At 38.9% G+C, this 14,707-nt stretch overlaps 2 protein-coding genes across 2 annotated transcripts in view; one reads left to right on the top strand and one right to left on the bottom strand.

Annotated features, from left to right (window-relative positions):
- Positions 1–14,707, bottom strand: part of LOC139115229 (uncharacterized) — a 211,995-nt gene that overhangs the window by 126,775 nt on the left and 70,513 nt on the right. The gene's annotated exons all lie outside the window — the stretch shown is intronic.
- The window catches only part of LOC139116563 (P2X purinoceptor 4a-like), a 92,213-nt gene that overhangs the window by 64,256 nt on the left and 13,250 nt on the right, over positions 1–14,707 (top strand). The window contains exons 3-6 of the mRNA XM_070679159.1: positions 2,806–2,877; positions 3,224–3,299; positions 3,911–4,016; positions 4,332–4,418. Coding sequence (XP_070535260.1) covers positions 2,806–2,877; positions 3,224–3,299; positions 3,911–4,016; positions 4,332–4,418 — 341 coding nt within the window. The remainder of the gene's footprint in view (positions 1–2,805; positions 2,878–3,223; positions 3,300–3,910; positions 4,017–4,331; positions 4,419–14,707) is intronic.

The raw sequence follows: 14,707 nt of genomic DNA, 5'->3' as shown, positions 1-14,707 counted from the left end.
CTGCAGATCGACAAATTCCACCAATTTCTTTCCATGAAAATCGGCGGTTAAAACACTCTTCCTTACAACAATTTTCACTCTAAATCATCGCCGATGAAAGGGATTCACTGCTTTTCTTTTGAGAAGGCAAGGAGAGGATAAAAATTAGTACCATACTTATGAAATCATCACATTTTTTCACTCCATGATTTACGCGAGTACCGGACGATCGACCGCAAACAGTATTATTATCTCGCGGGTCATTAGTACACACGGATGGTATCACTCGCGTTATGCTAGCGCTTGTATGTTATTCTATCGACTACCGCAATGGATATGTCAGTTCTCTTTAAAAATTGATAGATTTGATCCAATGAACTTGAAACACTATAAACATTTTAAAAAATAAATAATGTTTTCCAACCTCTTCCTCCAAACTCGTATTCGTCGCCAAGTGTAACGTGTTGACGGACAACATGCACTGTACTGCATGCGCTAGCGCCGCGTACACTGGACAGTGCGGTACAGTACGGCATCGCTCCTTTAGTTTACATTTTAAAGGCAAAATTTCACATGTCTCATACTATCAACTCCTTTATTGAATGTTACAGAGTGATAATATATCAATGCAATGGTTGAAATCGTGAATGTACATGCCCCGGCACCCCTCCTCCACCTTGTTTGATAGCCAGGTCGGGTCGATACTGCATATCAACATAGAACAAAAAATACATGTATTAGATCGAAGAAAATGAAAATTAATTAAATATATAGCAAATGAACTTACCACATTATCTCTTGACATCTTATCGTCCATGCTGACTGCAAAGAATGTCAATTGTTCCCTGTTATTTGCAGCAAAGTCGGGAAGACTCGCTTGTATGACTGCCATGCCGTACGTACGGTGTACATCACTACCCTGCTGTAAAAGCAGCCATAGGATTTATCTTCATCAAATAAGGGCCAGGTAGTGCGCTACTTTCCCAAGTTTTTCAACTTCTGAAGCAAATAACCTATGTGCCACATTCCTACATTTCTTGTTCGGCTCGAAGTTGTGCTGCTCCGCGAAAAAACACTCGTATATACAGCAGGCTCCTGCACAGAGTGATCGAGCCCATCTATTTTCACTAGGTTAGGGGGTCTTTTCATCACCTAGGAGACGTACGTTTCTACCAGGCGGCCATGACAGTGATCTATATCTTTTTAAAAGTGATCTATATCTTTTTAAAAGTGATCTTTAAGCCCAGGTAAAAAGTGATCTATATCTTTCCAAAGTATTCTATATCTTTCCAAAGGGGTCTATATCCATGTTCACTAGGCTAGGTCTATATCTATGTTCACCAGGCTAGGGGATCTTTCCAACACCAAGGAGACGTACGTTTGTACCAGTCGACCATGACAGTGGTCTATATCTTTCAAAAAAAAGACCCCTAAGTTACCCAAGTGTTCTATATCTTCCCCCCCCCAAAAGACCCCCTAACTTCCAAAGTGGTCTATAATGTATCCCTAACTACTGTCGCTGCTGCACAAAACGCCACTGGAAGCAATTAAAACTTTCTCAAGTCGTACGTTGATATCGGAGTTTTGTGTTTTGTTGAATAAAGTCCGTCCGCCTTGAGCTGCTGCTTGCACAGAGCTACAAAGATGTTGTTGGCGGCTTCTCGATCGCGTATGATGTTTACATTGCGATGGTACGGGGGAGAATTCAGATGTCGGTTGACTGAAGCACGGATTCCGGTCAGGCTTGATTTTGAGTACCGTTCCCCGGTCTTGCTTCGTGCTTCGGCATAAAATCGCCTCAAAATTACCGCCATTCCTTCCGGGGAGAGATATTCGAACGCCGGGTTTTCATTTTTTTCGATCAGCCTAGCAAAATTTAGATCAAAGAAACCGATTAGTCATGAGGTCATGTCAAAAGGTCAAAAACCGTAATCGTTTTTTCAATTTTTGTAAACATAGGCGTGACCGTACCGATATATATAAATCTCCGATCTATCGATCGATCTATCGACTCACCTCGCAGAAGTTTTACACCCCATGTTGTCTGCTTTGTGGTCGCTTTCTCGTCTTTCAGTAACTCTATACTGTCGAGGTCATCTTCGGTGAAGTTAACAAATTGTGTTGGTTGCATTGGCTGGACAAATTCCTCAGTTTCTTGAAGGAAATCTTTCTCTGTTAATTCTCGTGCAGCATACTCGGCCATGTTTATATTGCAGACGACATCAAAGGGGAGCACAACACAATTTTTAGGTCGTGCAAAATTCTTTAATTAATTAATCCAAAAATGAAATGAATGTGTACTTATTGGTATGTATTTATTGTATTTTTACCAAAATATTTCTCTGATATCTAAATCCTGCCCTCTCCTTTATTTGCTTACGCTTGTATTTTTATATTCATATTCTGGGGCCAACGATAGCAGTGCTTTATGGTTTATTTAACCATGGCTTGCATAAATTAAAACCAGTTCTCATCCAATCATAACATTATGTCTCTTGCACAATTGCACTGATATAATATAATTTATGGTACATTCTTTTTTTCATTATATACTTATTCCCATTACATGAAGTTTCATAATACAAAACCCATGAGGAAAAGATTTAAGTTCTTCAAGCAGCAATAAGAATTGAAAACAGACAAATGAACAGTGCCACTATGTAATCGGTGTCGCTGAATATGAAGAATACTTGCATTTTTCACCATAGCCAGTCCAGTTACTGTGAAATTATTTAATTACAGTACAGTGGTTGCTTGAAAAACAATCCGTGCAGCAGCCGTCATACAAAGTTGTATTCAGTGAAGTTTTCTGATTTCATATCGCAGATGCAAAATTCCTTTTTCATAATGACCAATATGATCATCACAGTAGACCAAACACAAGCAACATGTGCAGAGGTAAGATGTGCTTCTAATTCTTAAGGAGAAGTTATGGACTTTAATCAAATTTTAAAAATTGAAGCTAAGCCGAAGACATATGACAACACCTTTACAAATATTGTGGAATTGCAATGGTGGTGAGTTTTGTGATTTTGTGCAGCCTCATCAGTGAGCCACTTGCAGCTGCTTCACAAACCAATAACCTACTATTTATGTGTGGCCACAGAGAATGTATATAGTTTGGATTGCTACATCATGTATCAAACATGTATTGTGTATGTTAAAAGTATCTGCTGAAATCGTAAAACAGACAATTTGTTTTTTAACATGTAATCACTTATACATAATTCATTTATTTTAATAGGATCCTGGTATATTCGGTGCCAACTGCACAACTGATGACACTTGTAAAAAGGGAGAGGCTATAATCAATGGAAATGGTGAGTCACGTATGCACTCTGATTGCATTTCAATCAGTACTTGTCTTACAGTTTCTGCCCGCCTGTTAGCTAAACTGTAGTAACAAAAAAATAAAAAATTATCAAAAGACATTTCAACATTTCCTACATACCATACGGGATACAATCCCATTTCTGGTAAATTATTTATCAGTCAGAGTGTAGTATCACATATGTACACCATGCATTGGGGACAATGGCTAAGCAAAACACTTGCTCAGTAAATAAACTTATTGCATTTGACTTCCAAACCATCTCCGTCCCCAGTGCAAAAAGTTTAAACGTGTGAAAGCCAGATGATAATGCATTGGTTTTGAGTACTATATTTGATCATTTATTTCAGCCAAGTAAACGTTACAGCAGTTCTTGTTTTATCCACCGGAATTACTAGTTTTTTTCTACAGTGGAGTTTTCAGCTTAAAATGTGCAATTTTTTGGGGTAATCCTATCGTCCACGAATGTGATAGTGTACGGTCAATTTAATGTGTATTGGTATTGCAAGATACCTCGCATAATGTGATAGGTTTTTGTAATATTTTATATTCAAATCAATGATGTTGATATTATAAGTACATGTTTATCGTTTGAAATAGGTGTGATGACTGGAAATTGCATAGACAACCCTGCATATGAAGGAACTAAATCATGCGAAATATTGGCCTGGTGTCCGGTAGAGAAAGATATTAAACCTGGCCCAAGGTAAAATACTATTATTTTCTGAGTTTTTCAGGAACGAATTTAAGAAAAATATTTTATGACAATGAAGAATGAATTATTAAAAGTTAATATCACAGAAGTGGAAGCAATTCTCAAGTAAGTTTTAGTCACACAGGAAATTAGGCAATGGAATAGAAAATAAAGTGTCCGATCTAGAGTCTGATTAAACGAAACTCATGATATTCCGCCATTTTTGTTTACTATCTTATCTCAAACAGGTACTGAGCATTGATCTTTTTATCAAACATATTGATAATACACATGTTCATACAGTAAAAGATTCCTTTCGTTCTGCAGGCTTGACAAACCAGTTTTGTATGAAGCAGCCAATTTTACAGTTCTACTCAAAAACAGCATATCATTTCCAAAATTTGGATTTTACAAGTAAGTAGAGTTTGATGTCCACTGCAGTAGTCAGAACTTTTTTTTCTTTTCTGAAGGTTTAAGGTCAGAGCGTGTTATCAGTGTTTCCAACATAGATTCATTTGATTACCAGACTGTGACATGATGAACAAGGCTTATCAATTCTACAGAAAAACTGTCAAGATTGCCACTGTGGAGAATACTCAATAACCAATATAGTCATATGATTGAAAGTTTGACCAGTTCACTTGATGGAGCTTAAATGGTGTCACCCTGATAATTGATATACATGTAAATACCGATACCATGGGTAAAAGGCAACGTTCATCGACATTGTATGATCAGTAGAGCTGATAATATGGGTACATAGTGAATGCTATACCAATTGAAAGAGTGTAATCTATGAAGTGCCATATAATGATGTTATCACACACCACTTTAAGACACAAAAGGTATGAACTGAAAATCCTCACGCGTTTCGTTATCCATTGCAGTTATGTCTAAATCTGAACCTTTGCCATATGTTTGCAATTTCATTAAAAGCGTTATGATCAACATAATGAACAAAATTCACCACAGGTTATTTCTAAAGGTCATTAAGTAAACAAATATGTAATTGGCTGAAATAAAAATACTAAATTTCTTTGACTGCTGTAATTGCATTACCACTATATAGCAAGAATAATTGCCTTTGGTCAAGTCCTCCAAGTGGAAGCTCATTAGATATATGCAAATTATAATTATCTGACGTAAAATTGCGATATGACTTCAATATTGGTTTTACCTGGTATAATCATCAATGTACATAGCATGTTTTGCCAACTTTGATCAAGTAAATCCTAGTATATATCCTAATTAGGAAAGTTCATTAAATTGCAAATTAGGAATATTTTCCAGCACTTCATTCGTGGTGACGCTTTCGTGCACAGACCAATCTCATGACATTTTTACTACGAGGTAATGCAATAAATTCAGACACGGAAACATGGAAGGCATGTCCAACGAAACTTCGAGTCTGTAAAGCTTTAGTAGCTATTCCCAAGAATGGAATGGCGTTGCTGGCATCTAGTCGCACGGACGGCTAATGTGGAAATTTGAACCTGGCGATAACCCGAAAGCTATACCTAAACGCAAGTTCAACTGAATAAATAAGTACCGTATATGCTCTTCGGAAAGCGACATAGCAGGCAAAACATAAAATCATTAGAAGTACAACGATAAATTTCTTTCTGCACATGTAAATTTCATAAATTTTCGATCGGAAACGAACCTGCAGCATAGCGCTTTATAACTGCAGTAAAGTACTCGAAGTTTTGCCTGGGTATTTGGGTCGGAGAGTAATAGCTTGAGGTTTGCCTGAGCATTTGGGTCGGTCTGCAAAACGTTTTGCTGTCCGACCCATACACAGGCGAAATGGACGTCAATAGTCTAAAATATGATATAATCTTCGTCATTATTTAGAATATTGATATCACTAAAACAAAGTTACTATATTTTATCGGGTTGAGCTTCCTTCCTGCGGAGCAGCGCTCGATAAAATCGCTGTACGTGTATGAGTTGTATGTTACAAAGCCGATCGGCCGGGCATCCAGTATACTGGAAGTATATAGCAGATCCTTTGGCATTGTTCGTTACCCATGAATTTAGCCTTGTGCTTCTTTGTCCATTCAGCAAATTTATCTGATGAATTTAGCCTTGTGCTTCTTTGTCCATTCAGCAAATTTATCTGATGAAGGAGACTGTTGTCTTCGAGAGCTCATGTCACAGTAAAACAGTTGATCAACAGTGTGCTACGCTTAACAATAGAGTTATATCACTAATTGCAATGTACGCTGAATTAACTTTGCTCTACAATGCTCCACAACACAGTCAGATATCTGTCAAATGAGTATCTGCAGTAGATTTCATCAAACTTGGTGAAGTCATTTCTGATTTATATGACTAATCACAAAACTTCATTAAATATGTAAATGAGCTATTTATTAACTTGACAACGCATAATGCTTCACGCGACAATTACATATTTATCAGATCAATATCTGTAGCCACTTATACCAAATTTGATGCGATAATTTCAGAGTTATATCACTAATTACAAAGTTCATTAGATATGTAAACGAATCCTTAATTGTCTTCACACTAATAAATGCTTCTCGACACTTAGATATTATTCCCTAATATTTTTCTTCGTTCAGCAAAGGAAAATACGAGTGACGTAATGACCGTGTCACCACGAGTCGGAGACGAGTGTGACACGGTCATTACGTCACGAGTATTTTCCGAGCTGAACGAAGAAATATATTAGGGAATAATATACTTATTACATGCACAAGCCAAGAATTCGTTATTTTTTGCAAAATAAAATAAGTTTTCCATGACGATTCCGAGTTTAAACTTTTGAACTACTTTTTTTTTTTTGTATTTAAAATTGTTTTATTGGTAACATTTTTTTAGTAACATGAACTTAAGATAAAAATGAAGTACAGTGCTTAGTTATCTACAATTTTGTGTAAAATTGAAATCCATTTGTTGCAATGTCTCTCTAATTTGTCTTTTTCCATAGCTATTTCTACTCTAGATGGTAGTTGAATTTCACTTGCAACATAAAAGCTGCAAAGTGTGGTTTACTCTGTTTCATTTTCATGGCATAGATGTGTCTTTTGGCTAACAGTAGCAAGTGATTATGAATGTCAGAGTAACCGTCAACGCCAAAGAGCACTTCATTTAAGTTATGTCTCGTGAACAAACTGAGAGATGCCTCGAAAAATGTGTGAAACTCGTTCCAGAAGGTCTCAGTGAATTTACAGGTGTAGAAAAGATGATCTAGTGTCTCGTTGCTGTTTTGGCAGAATGAACAGAGCGGTGATTGGTCCCTGCCTCTTCTAGATAAATCGTAGTTTGTGTATAGAATATGATGAAGAAGTTTGAACTGGAATTCACGTGTTTTTGTGTCTATGGCTACCTTAAATGGTAGACTATATATGGGAGACCATGGTCCAGTAAAGTCATATTCTCTTTCATAATATCGTTCATTAATTGGACTTAGTTCCTCTTTACTGTAAATGGCGTTTCTGATGCTCTCCCTGGTAACTTTGTGGGAGGGTCGAAAGTTACAATTAAAAACACATATTCATATTCATCTTTAAACACCGGTTCAACCAGCAATGGCTCCGGCCACCTAACTCTGAGACATGTGATTGCTCCATAAAGAAGGAGGACTTCGTTCCTTGGAGGTTTTTGTTGGTTAATTTTTCCCATGACAGATACCCTCCTCAGTAAGTAAATCGAATATAAATTCAAACCCTTTCTGTCTTAGCTTTGGATTATAGACAGAATGCCCTCCAATTAGAACATTTCTGTTGTTCCAAATTGTTTGACAAGTAATGTCAATCTCAGAGTCATTGACCTCAACATTGCAGACCGACCAGGATTCAAGCATTTCTTGGTAGAATCTCGGTAGGGGCAGGCTGAGTGAGTTAAAATCGAAGTTACACTTGAATAGGTACTTTCCACCCACAGATTTTAGGCGATGGTCTAGAAAGAGTTTCCAGGGGTGTTCTATGTTTTCATCTAAATACCTTTTAATAAGGTTTATACGCATAAGCTTGTGTGTAGTTTTCACATCGGGAGCCTTTAAGCCCCCCTCAGAAACTCCTCTGACCATTACCTTTCTGGTTATTCTATCTTTCCCATTCCAGAGGAAATTGAAGATAAGCTGTTCAAATCTCTTAAGAATTTCAGGTGTTATTGTGGTCATTCTCATGACATAATTAAGTTGTGATAGGGCGAATGTTTTCAAAATCTGAACTTTGCCATGAGTGTCAGGGATCTCTTTTTCCATGTTCCCAGAGTTCCTTCGATCTGCTTGAGTGGTGTTGCATAATGAGAGTGGTGTTTAACTCTTGGTTATACGAAATGTAAATTCCTGCAATTTTGATTGGTGAAGTCGGCCATTTGATGCCAAATGGTTTTTCTTACGTCTTTTCCACTTACCAAGCCAAATAGCTTCCGTTTTAGTAGGGTTGACCATCAAGCCTGAGAGTGAGTGGAACTCCTGCAACATTTCAAATATTCTCTGACATGACTGTTCATCTGTTACAAAGGTCGTCAGGTCATCCGCAAATGCGGCATATTTGCATTCACCTATTCCTGACCTGATACCCTTGACATTGGCGTCATCATTCAAGTTAATTAAGAATATTTCTAGCGCAAGGATGAACAAATAGGGTGACAATGGATCTCCTTGTCTCACCCCCCTTTCAATGTTAAAATATCCGGTGCTGAAACCATTGTTCATAATGCAACTGCTCAAGTCTGTGTAAAATGTAATGAACCATTGTTTAAAGAGTGGGCCGAACCCATATGTATTTAAACATTCCATAATGTAATCCCATTCTAAACTGTCAAAGGCTTTCTCAAAGTCTATGGCAAGCAGTATTCCCGGGAGGTTGTTTTCGTCTGTATGCCAGAGAATTTCCTCTATCAGCCTGATGTAGTCACTTATATCTCTGTCTTTGACAAAGGCACTCTGCTGGCAGTTAATGAGGCTAGGCAAAACATTTTTCAGACGATTGGCGAGACACTTTGCAGCTACTTTAGCGTCGGCGTTGATGAGAGAGATCGGTCGCCAATTTTTGATGTACTTGGTGTCTCTCCCTTTCTTTTCTATTAGTGTGATCACACTTTGTCTCTGGGAGTTGAGAGACTCCCGTTTTCGAACCCATAGTTGAGAGAATCAACTACTGTTGGCCCTATTGTCGGCCAAAATGTTGTGTAGAATTCTGCTGGCAATCCATCATTGCCAGGGGTCTTATTTCTTGGCATCATGGTGAGAGCACAGTAAATTTCATTGTGGGTTATTGGTGACTCACAATTTTTCATGAGCTGGTGCCCAAGTTTGGGGATGTTGTCATTTTTCAGGAAGTGGTGGTCAGTAATATCCCTTTCTGGGTTGGTTTTGGAGGAGTAGAGAGTACTGTAAAATGTCTTCAGCTCAGAAAGAATGTCTTTCTGCGATGTTTTCTGCGATGTTTTCAGTTCATTTTTGCGCCCAATGATTCTTTTGATATGCCCTTTCTCCCCCTCCTCTTCTCCAGCCCTAGAAAATACTTATTGTTTTTCTCCCCTTTTTCATGCCATCTGACTCTTGAACGAATAATTGAACCTTCAGTTAGGTAGTCATATTCCCTCTCGAGCTCTGCTTTTGCATTTTGGAGTCTGAGGATGTCGTCCTCTGACGCATTTGGCCTGAGGGAGGTCTCTAGATCGGAAACTGCTCCCTCAAGTTCATTGATACGTTGCTTTTTGAGTTTCGCAATTTGTTTTGAGTATGAGATTGAAAATTTTTTAATCTCATATTTCAGGAGGTCCCATTTGAGGCCTTTGTCCTCTATTCCGTCGTAATCTTGGAGCCATAGGGTAAACTTTTGGGAAAGTTCGTCAATGTAAACACTGTCCTGTAATAAGCTGGTATTTAGTTTCCAATATGACGGACCAAATGGTGTGGTGACAGGGTCAAAGGTCAGAGTCACTGCTGAATGATCTGTGCTAACGGAAGGGATAATCTCGGTGGAGCTGATATCTTGTTGCAGTGACTCGCTGATAAGGAAGTAGTCTAAGCGACTTTGTGTTATGGAAGGCCTGTGTCTACGCCAGGTGAAATGAGTGACCCCGGGATTACATACTCGCCATATATCAATCAAAGTGTGATGTTCTAACAGTTGCAAAATGCTCTCCTTGGCTTTTTGCCAATTAGGACCACTGGAGCCCGATCTGTCAATTTCATTATTAAATGTAAAATTAAAGTTTCCGCCGATGACAATTTCTGTGTCTGGTTGAACTTCATGAGACGACAGTATGTCAAGAAGTTCCTGTGTAAATTGAACATGAGATTTTTCATCATTGGGAGCATAAATATTTAGGAGCAGGAAGTTTCTGCCATCAATTGTTACATCTAGCAAAATGTACCTTCCCTGCTCGGATGTTAGTGTTTTGTTCACAGTATGATTACAGTTGCGTAAAATAGTCATGACACCTCTACTATTGTGTGTCCCGTGAGAATAAAAGCAGTCGCCCGAAGCCTGGGATGACCAAAATTTCTCATTGTCTGACGTGCTGTGTGTTTCCTGAAGGAAAACAATATTTGGCTTCTTATGTTTTAACCATGTTAACACCTTCTTTCTTTTTTTAAATTCCCTGAGACCTCTCACGTTAAGTGATAAGAATTTCAATTTCTGCATGTTTGATGAAATTGGAATATTTTAAAAGCACACTTACTTCCATTCTGTTGGTTGTTACCTTTTTGGGGATAGAATAGTAAAAAACAAGGATAAGAAAAGGACTAAAGGAGAAAAAACAATTCCTTCTAAATCTAATAAAAAAAGTTCTGGCAAAAGTTAAAGATAGTTGTTGTCGCATGACTTGAGTGAAGATGATGTGGCAGTGTAGCTCTCCAATCTGCTGGTCGAATGTTCATGCAGTCGCATGGGTGGTCTGAGGCGCGGTTCTTAAACCACATCGAGTGTTGGTGGGGGTCCTGAGTACTTGACTCCGTCGATGTACAGCATTCCATTCCGGAAGATTGGTTTCTTTCCGTCCTTGTAAGCTTGCGCCATGATCTTGTGGTACAGGCGTTTTTTCTTGTAATCTGCGGGGAGCAGGTCTTGTTTGATGTAGATTTCTGTTCCGACTAGGGCTTGCTTGGCTTTGCGTAATATCTGTTGACTTTTCGCCAGTAGAGTGAATTTCACAATGATAGGTCGTGACCGATTGTTGGTGATGCTCCCTCTTACTGGGGCTCGGAAGGCTTTTTCTATTCCATGATCACTTACTTTGAACTTGTCCATTAGCAATTGTCGGGCCACCTCCATTGGCTTTTCGTTTCTTTCTTCCTTACACCGTAGAAGCGGAGGGAGCATTCTCTTAGTCGAAGTTGTGCTCGAGTACTTTCCTCCTGAGTGTTTTTTAAGTTTTCTGTGAGTTGACAGACTTTCTGTTCGAGGGAGGCGATCCTGGTTTCATTGTCGTCGGCTTTGGTAACCGCATATTCACTCGATTTCTCGAAGTCGTTTTGCCTCTCCTCGAGTTTTGTTACTCGATCTTCGACATCTGATAATACCAAGAGTTTGGTTTTGATCGTGGTGACATCTGTTTGCAAAGTTTCCAGTCTGTTGTAGAGCATTTCCATGGTGATTTTATCTGGAGAAGGTTCTTCCCCGTCGCTGGCCTCAAGTTCATGAGGGGTGTGTTTTGGCCGTCGCTTTGGTCTGAAGCAGGTCCAGTGAACGCTGTGATGCTTTTTTGCTTCTTTTCTTGCCTTTCGGTGGTTGGATTCTCGGCATTTTCGGTCTGCGGGGTGACTGGGTATTCACGGAGGTGATGATTGAGTATTGGTACTCAGACTTTCTGAGATGAGCTGAAAACTTTGGCAGATTTGGAGAGCTGAAGGTTTAACGCACTTGCCTAGTTGTACATGGTCACCTCGTCCTACTTTTGAACTACTTTAGGAATAAATATCAGTACGCCGTGCACAAGTTGTCAATCATTTCCAGTCGTCCGTCGTGTGCGTTAGCGCTCACGTTCGTTCGTGTGTGGAGCAAATGACAGCTCTCGGTCTACACGTAGGCTACCTTCCGCAAAGTTATACTCTATTTCAAAGATAGCATAGTCCTAGAAATTTATCACAGACGTTCGGGAACATTTATCGACTGAATCTCGACGGCGCGAACACTGTAAACGTCGCGCCTGACCCTGTTTGCAATGCATGCGGAACCCACGGTATACGCGACCAGCTTCGAGTTCATTGTTTCCGCAAATATTCACGTAATTCCTTCGGAATATACAGGCGGTACACTCTTGTGTTTACATTGTTCGGATTAGTAATGTCGTAGTCTGTGAAAATATCGATTTCATTACATGACTTTTGATCGTGGGAGAAACATCGGCCGCCATGTTGTTTTTTACATATTTACGAGCACACCGAAGATCGACAAAAAAAAGGTCCGACGCACCAAAATTGATGACATAGACGCGGGTTGTCGTGACGTAGAACGACCAGAGAATAAATCCCGTATTTTTTGTTCGGAGACGACAAACTTGTCTTGTGCATGTGATAAAGTCAGATATCTGTCGGATCAGTATCCGCAGCAGATTTCATCAAATTTGGTGCAGTTGTGTGGGGAGTTATATGACTAACTGCAAAACTTCATTAAATATGCAAAAGAGCTGTTTATGAACTTGATACTGCTCGATACTTCCCAGTACAATTACATAGCTATCAGATCAATGTCTGTAGCAGGTATCATCAAATCTGGTGTACGAATTTCTGAGTTATATCACTAATTACAAAAATTTATCGAATATGCCAATGAGCAGATAAATGACATGATCCTCACAGTGTCCACATGATGTTCTGAGATTGTCATTGGTGAAAAGTTTCATGAAATTTTGTGCAGTATTTCTTGATATATGTCGACACTTTCATTATTGTCTCCAGAGGAAATGATTATATGAAAAAAGGACGTTTCATAACTTCATTAATATGCAAGCCATAACAACCAAAATGTAATCAGTTCTGGCGATATGCATATGGTACCTACCTACCAAATCTGACGTGAATCCGTTCAGGCGTTTTAAGTTATCGTGTAAACAAACAGACAGACAGACAGACAAGCAAGCAGGCAGACAGACAGACAGACAGCGACAGACACACACACACACACACACACACACACGCACACACAAACACACACACACGGACAGTCAGCCAGACAGACATCGGTTCAACATTAGCTGGACGGACAGACAGACAGATTCGCTACAACATTAGCTGACGTTTGTGAACACGTGAGCTAAAAATGGGAAGGTGGCTAGCTTACGTAGTAAGTCCTCTCTACATTCCTTTGAAAACTTCCTATTTTACTTGCTCTTACCATTTAAATCGCTGTATCTACGCTGGGTTACTGATGGGTGATTAGTTAGCCATCAAATCTGCATATTTGGCTTCTCATAATTGTCGCCTTGTGAAACTATAGCTCTTAAAATGTTTTGCAAAGTCCGAAAATACAGTTTCTCAAATGCTTGACCCCTATTCATTGCAACATCCGGGCATCTTAGCTAGAGTCCGATGCCGTTTATGGCCGGGGGTGGGCCGGCAAATTCTTCGTGCGCATCAGTCAAATAAGTGAACCCCCCTACCCATTGTAGCAAAACACAAAAATCTCTGGACCCCCCCCCCCCCCCCCCAAATTGCTTGAGTAAATTAGCTGCACACACTCAGGGGTGTGGAGCGATAGCATCCCCCAAAAAAGAGCTTAGATTTTTTCAAATGACCTTCCTTACAAACTCAAAAGGTGTTAATGTTCAGATTTCCCATTCTGACTGGCTATAATTTTGAAATTACCCCTCAAAGGGGTTGGACAGAAATTACTGGTAGATCGCAATATTTTTGCGCAAGCGTGTGTGTACATATTTTGATATTTGGATTTAATTAAAAATCAGCTGTTGATAATGTTGATTCACTATACATGGTATACATATATTTTCTCATACATGTATGAGGAATCTATGTAATACTTTCTCAATGCAAAACTATATCTATGCATTTATAGATATTTGATAATTTACATAAATGTACTTAAATGAAATAGGGTTGTTACAACTGGCATGTGGACAAAAAGTTTGACCTTAGAATTTCACCAAAAATGTTCATCCACTATACATGGGAGTCAATGATAAAATTGTGAATAATTTTTTTTCCAATGAAAAACTTGGTATACTTGTGCATATACAGACGTTCAATAATTAACATAATTGTACTTGATTAGAATATGATGGTTAAAGGTGCATATTATGTGTACAAGAAATCTGATTATGGAATTTCACTGAAAATGTTCATCCACTATACATTGGAGTCTATGAGGAAAGTATGAATAATTTTTTTCAAATACAAAAATAAGTAAACCCACTCGAGTATGTTAAGGCACGGCTCCCGCAAGGGCGCCCTCTATAGACAAATGCGTTTCGGTTTTACTGGCTAAATCGACTCATCCTTCCGTATTAGTCAAACTTTGTATATGTATTTTATAAAAAACAACTCTGCAAAATAGTATTACGTTGATGAAATCCCCGAAATAGTTATTAATTTTACTAAAAAACGGTATTTTTGGTTCGAAAATGGTATTGTTACTTCCGAGTCGAGCACAGAATCCAGCCGGTAGACTCCCCCAGATCCTGTAAACAACCACATTGTCTACGTTGACCCCATTTTCCATCACTAGTGCGACCTATATTGTAAGAAATTTCGTCTCCGC

The sequence above is a fragment of the Ptychodera flava genome, chromosome 17 (genome assembly GCF_041260155.1).
Source record: "Ptychodera flava strain L36383 chromosome 17, AS_Pfla_20210202, whole genome shotgun sequence".
NCBI classification, from domain to species: Eukaryota; Metazoa; Hemichordata; class Enteropneusta; family Ptychoderidae; genus Ptychodera; species Ptychodera flava.
Note: the sequence above shows the minus strand (reverse complement) of the source record. Positions and strands in the feature narration are given on the sequence as shown.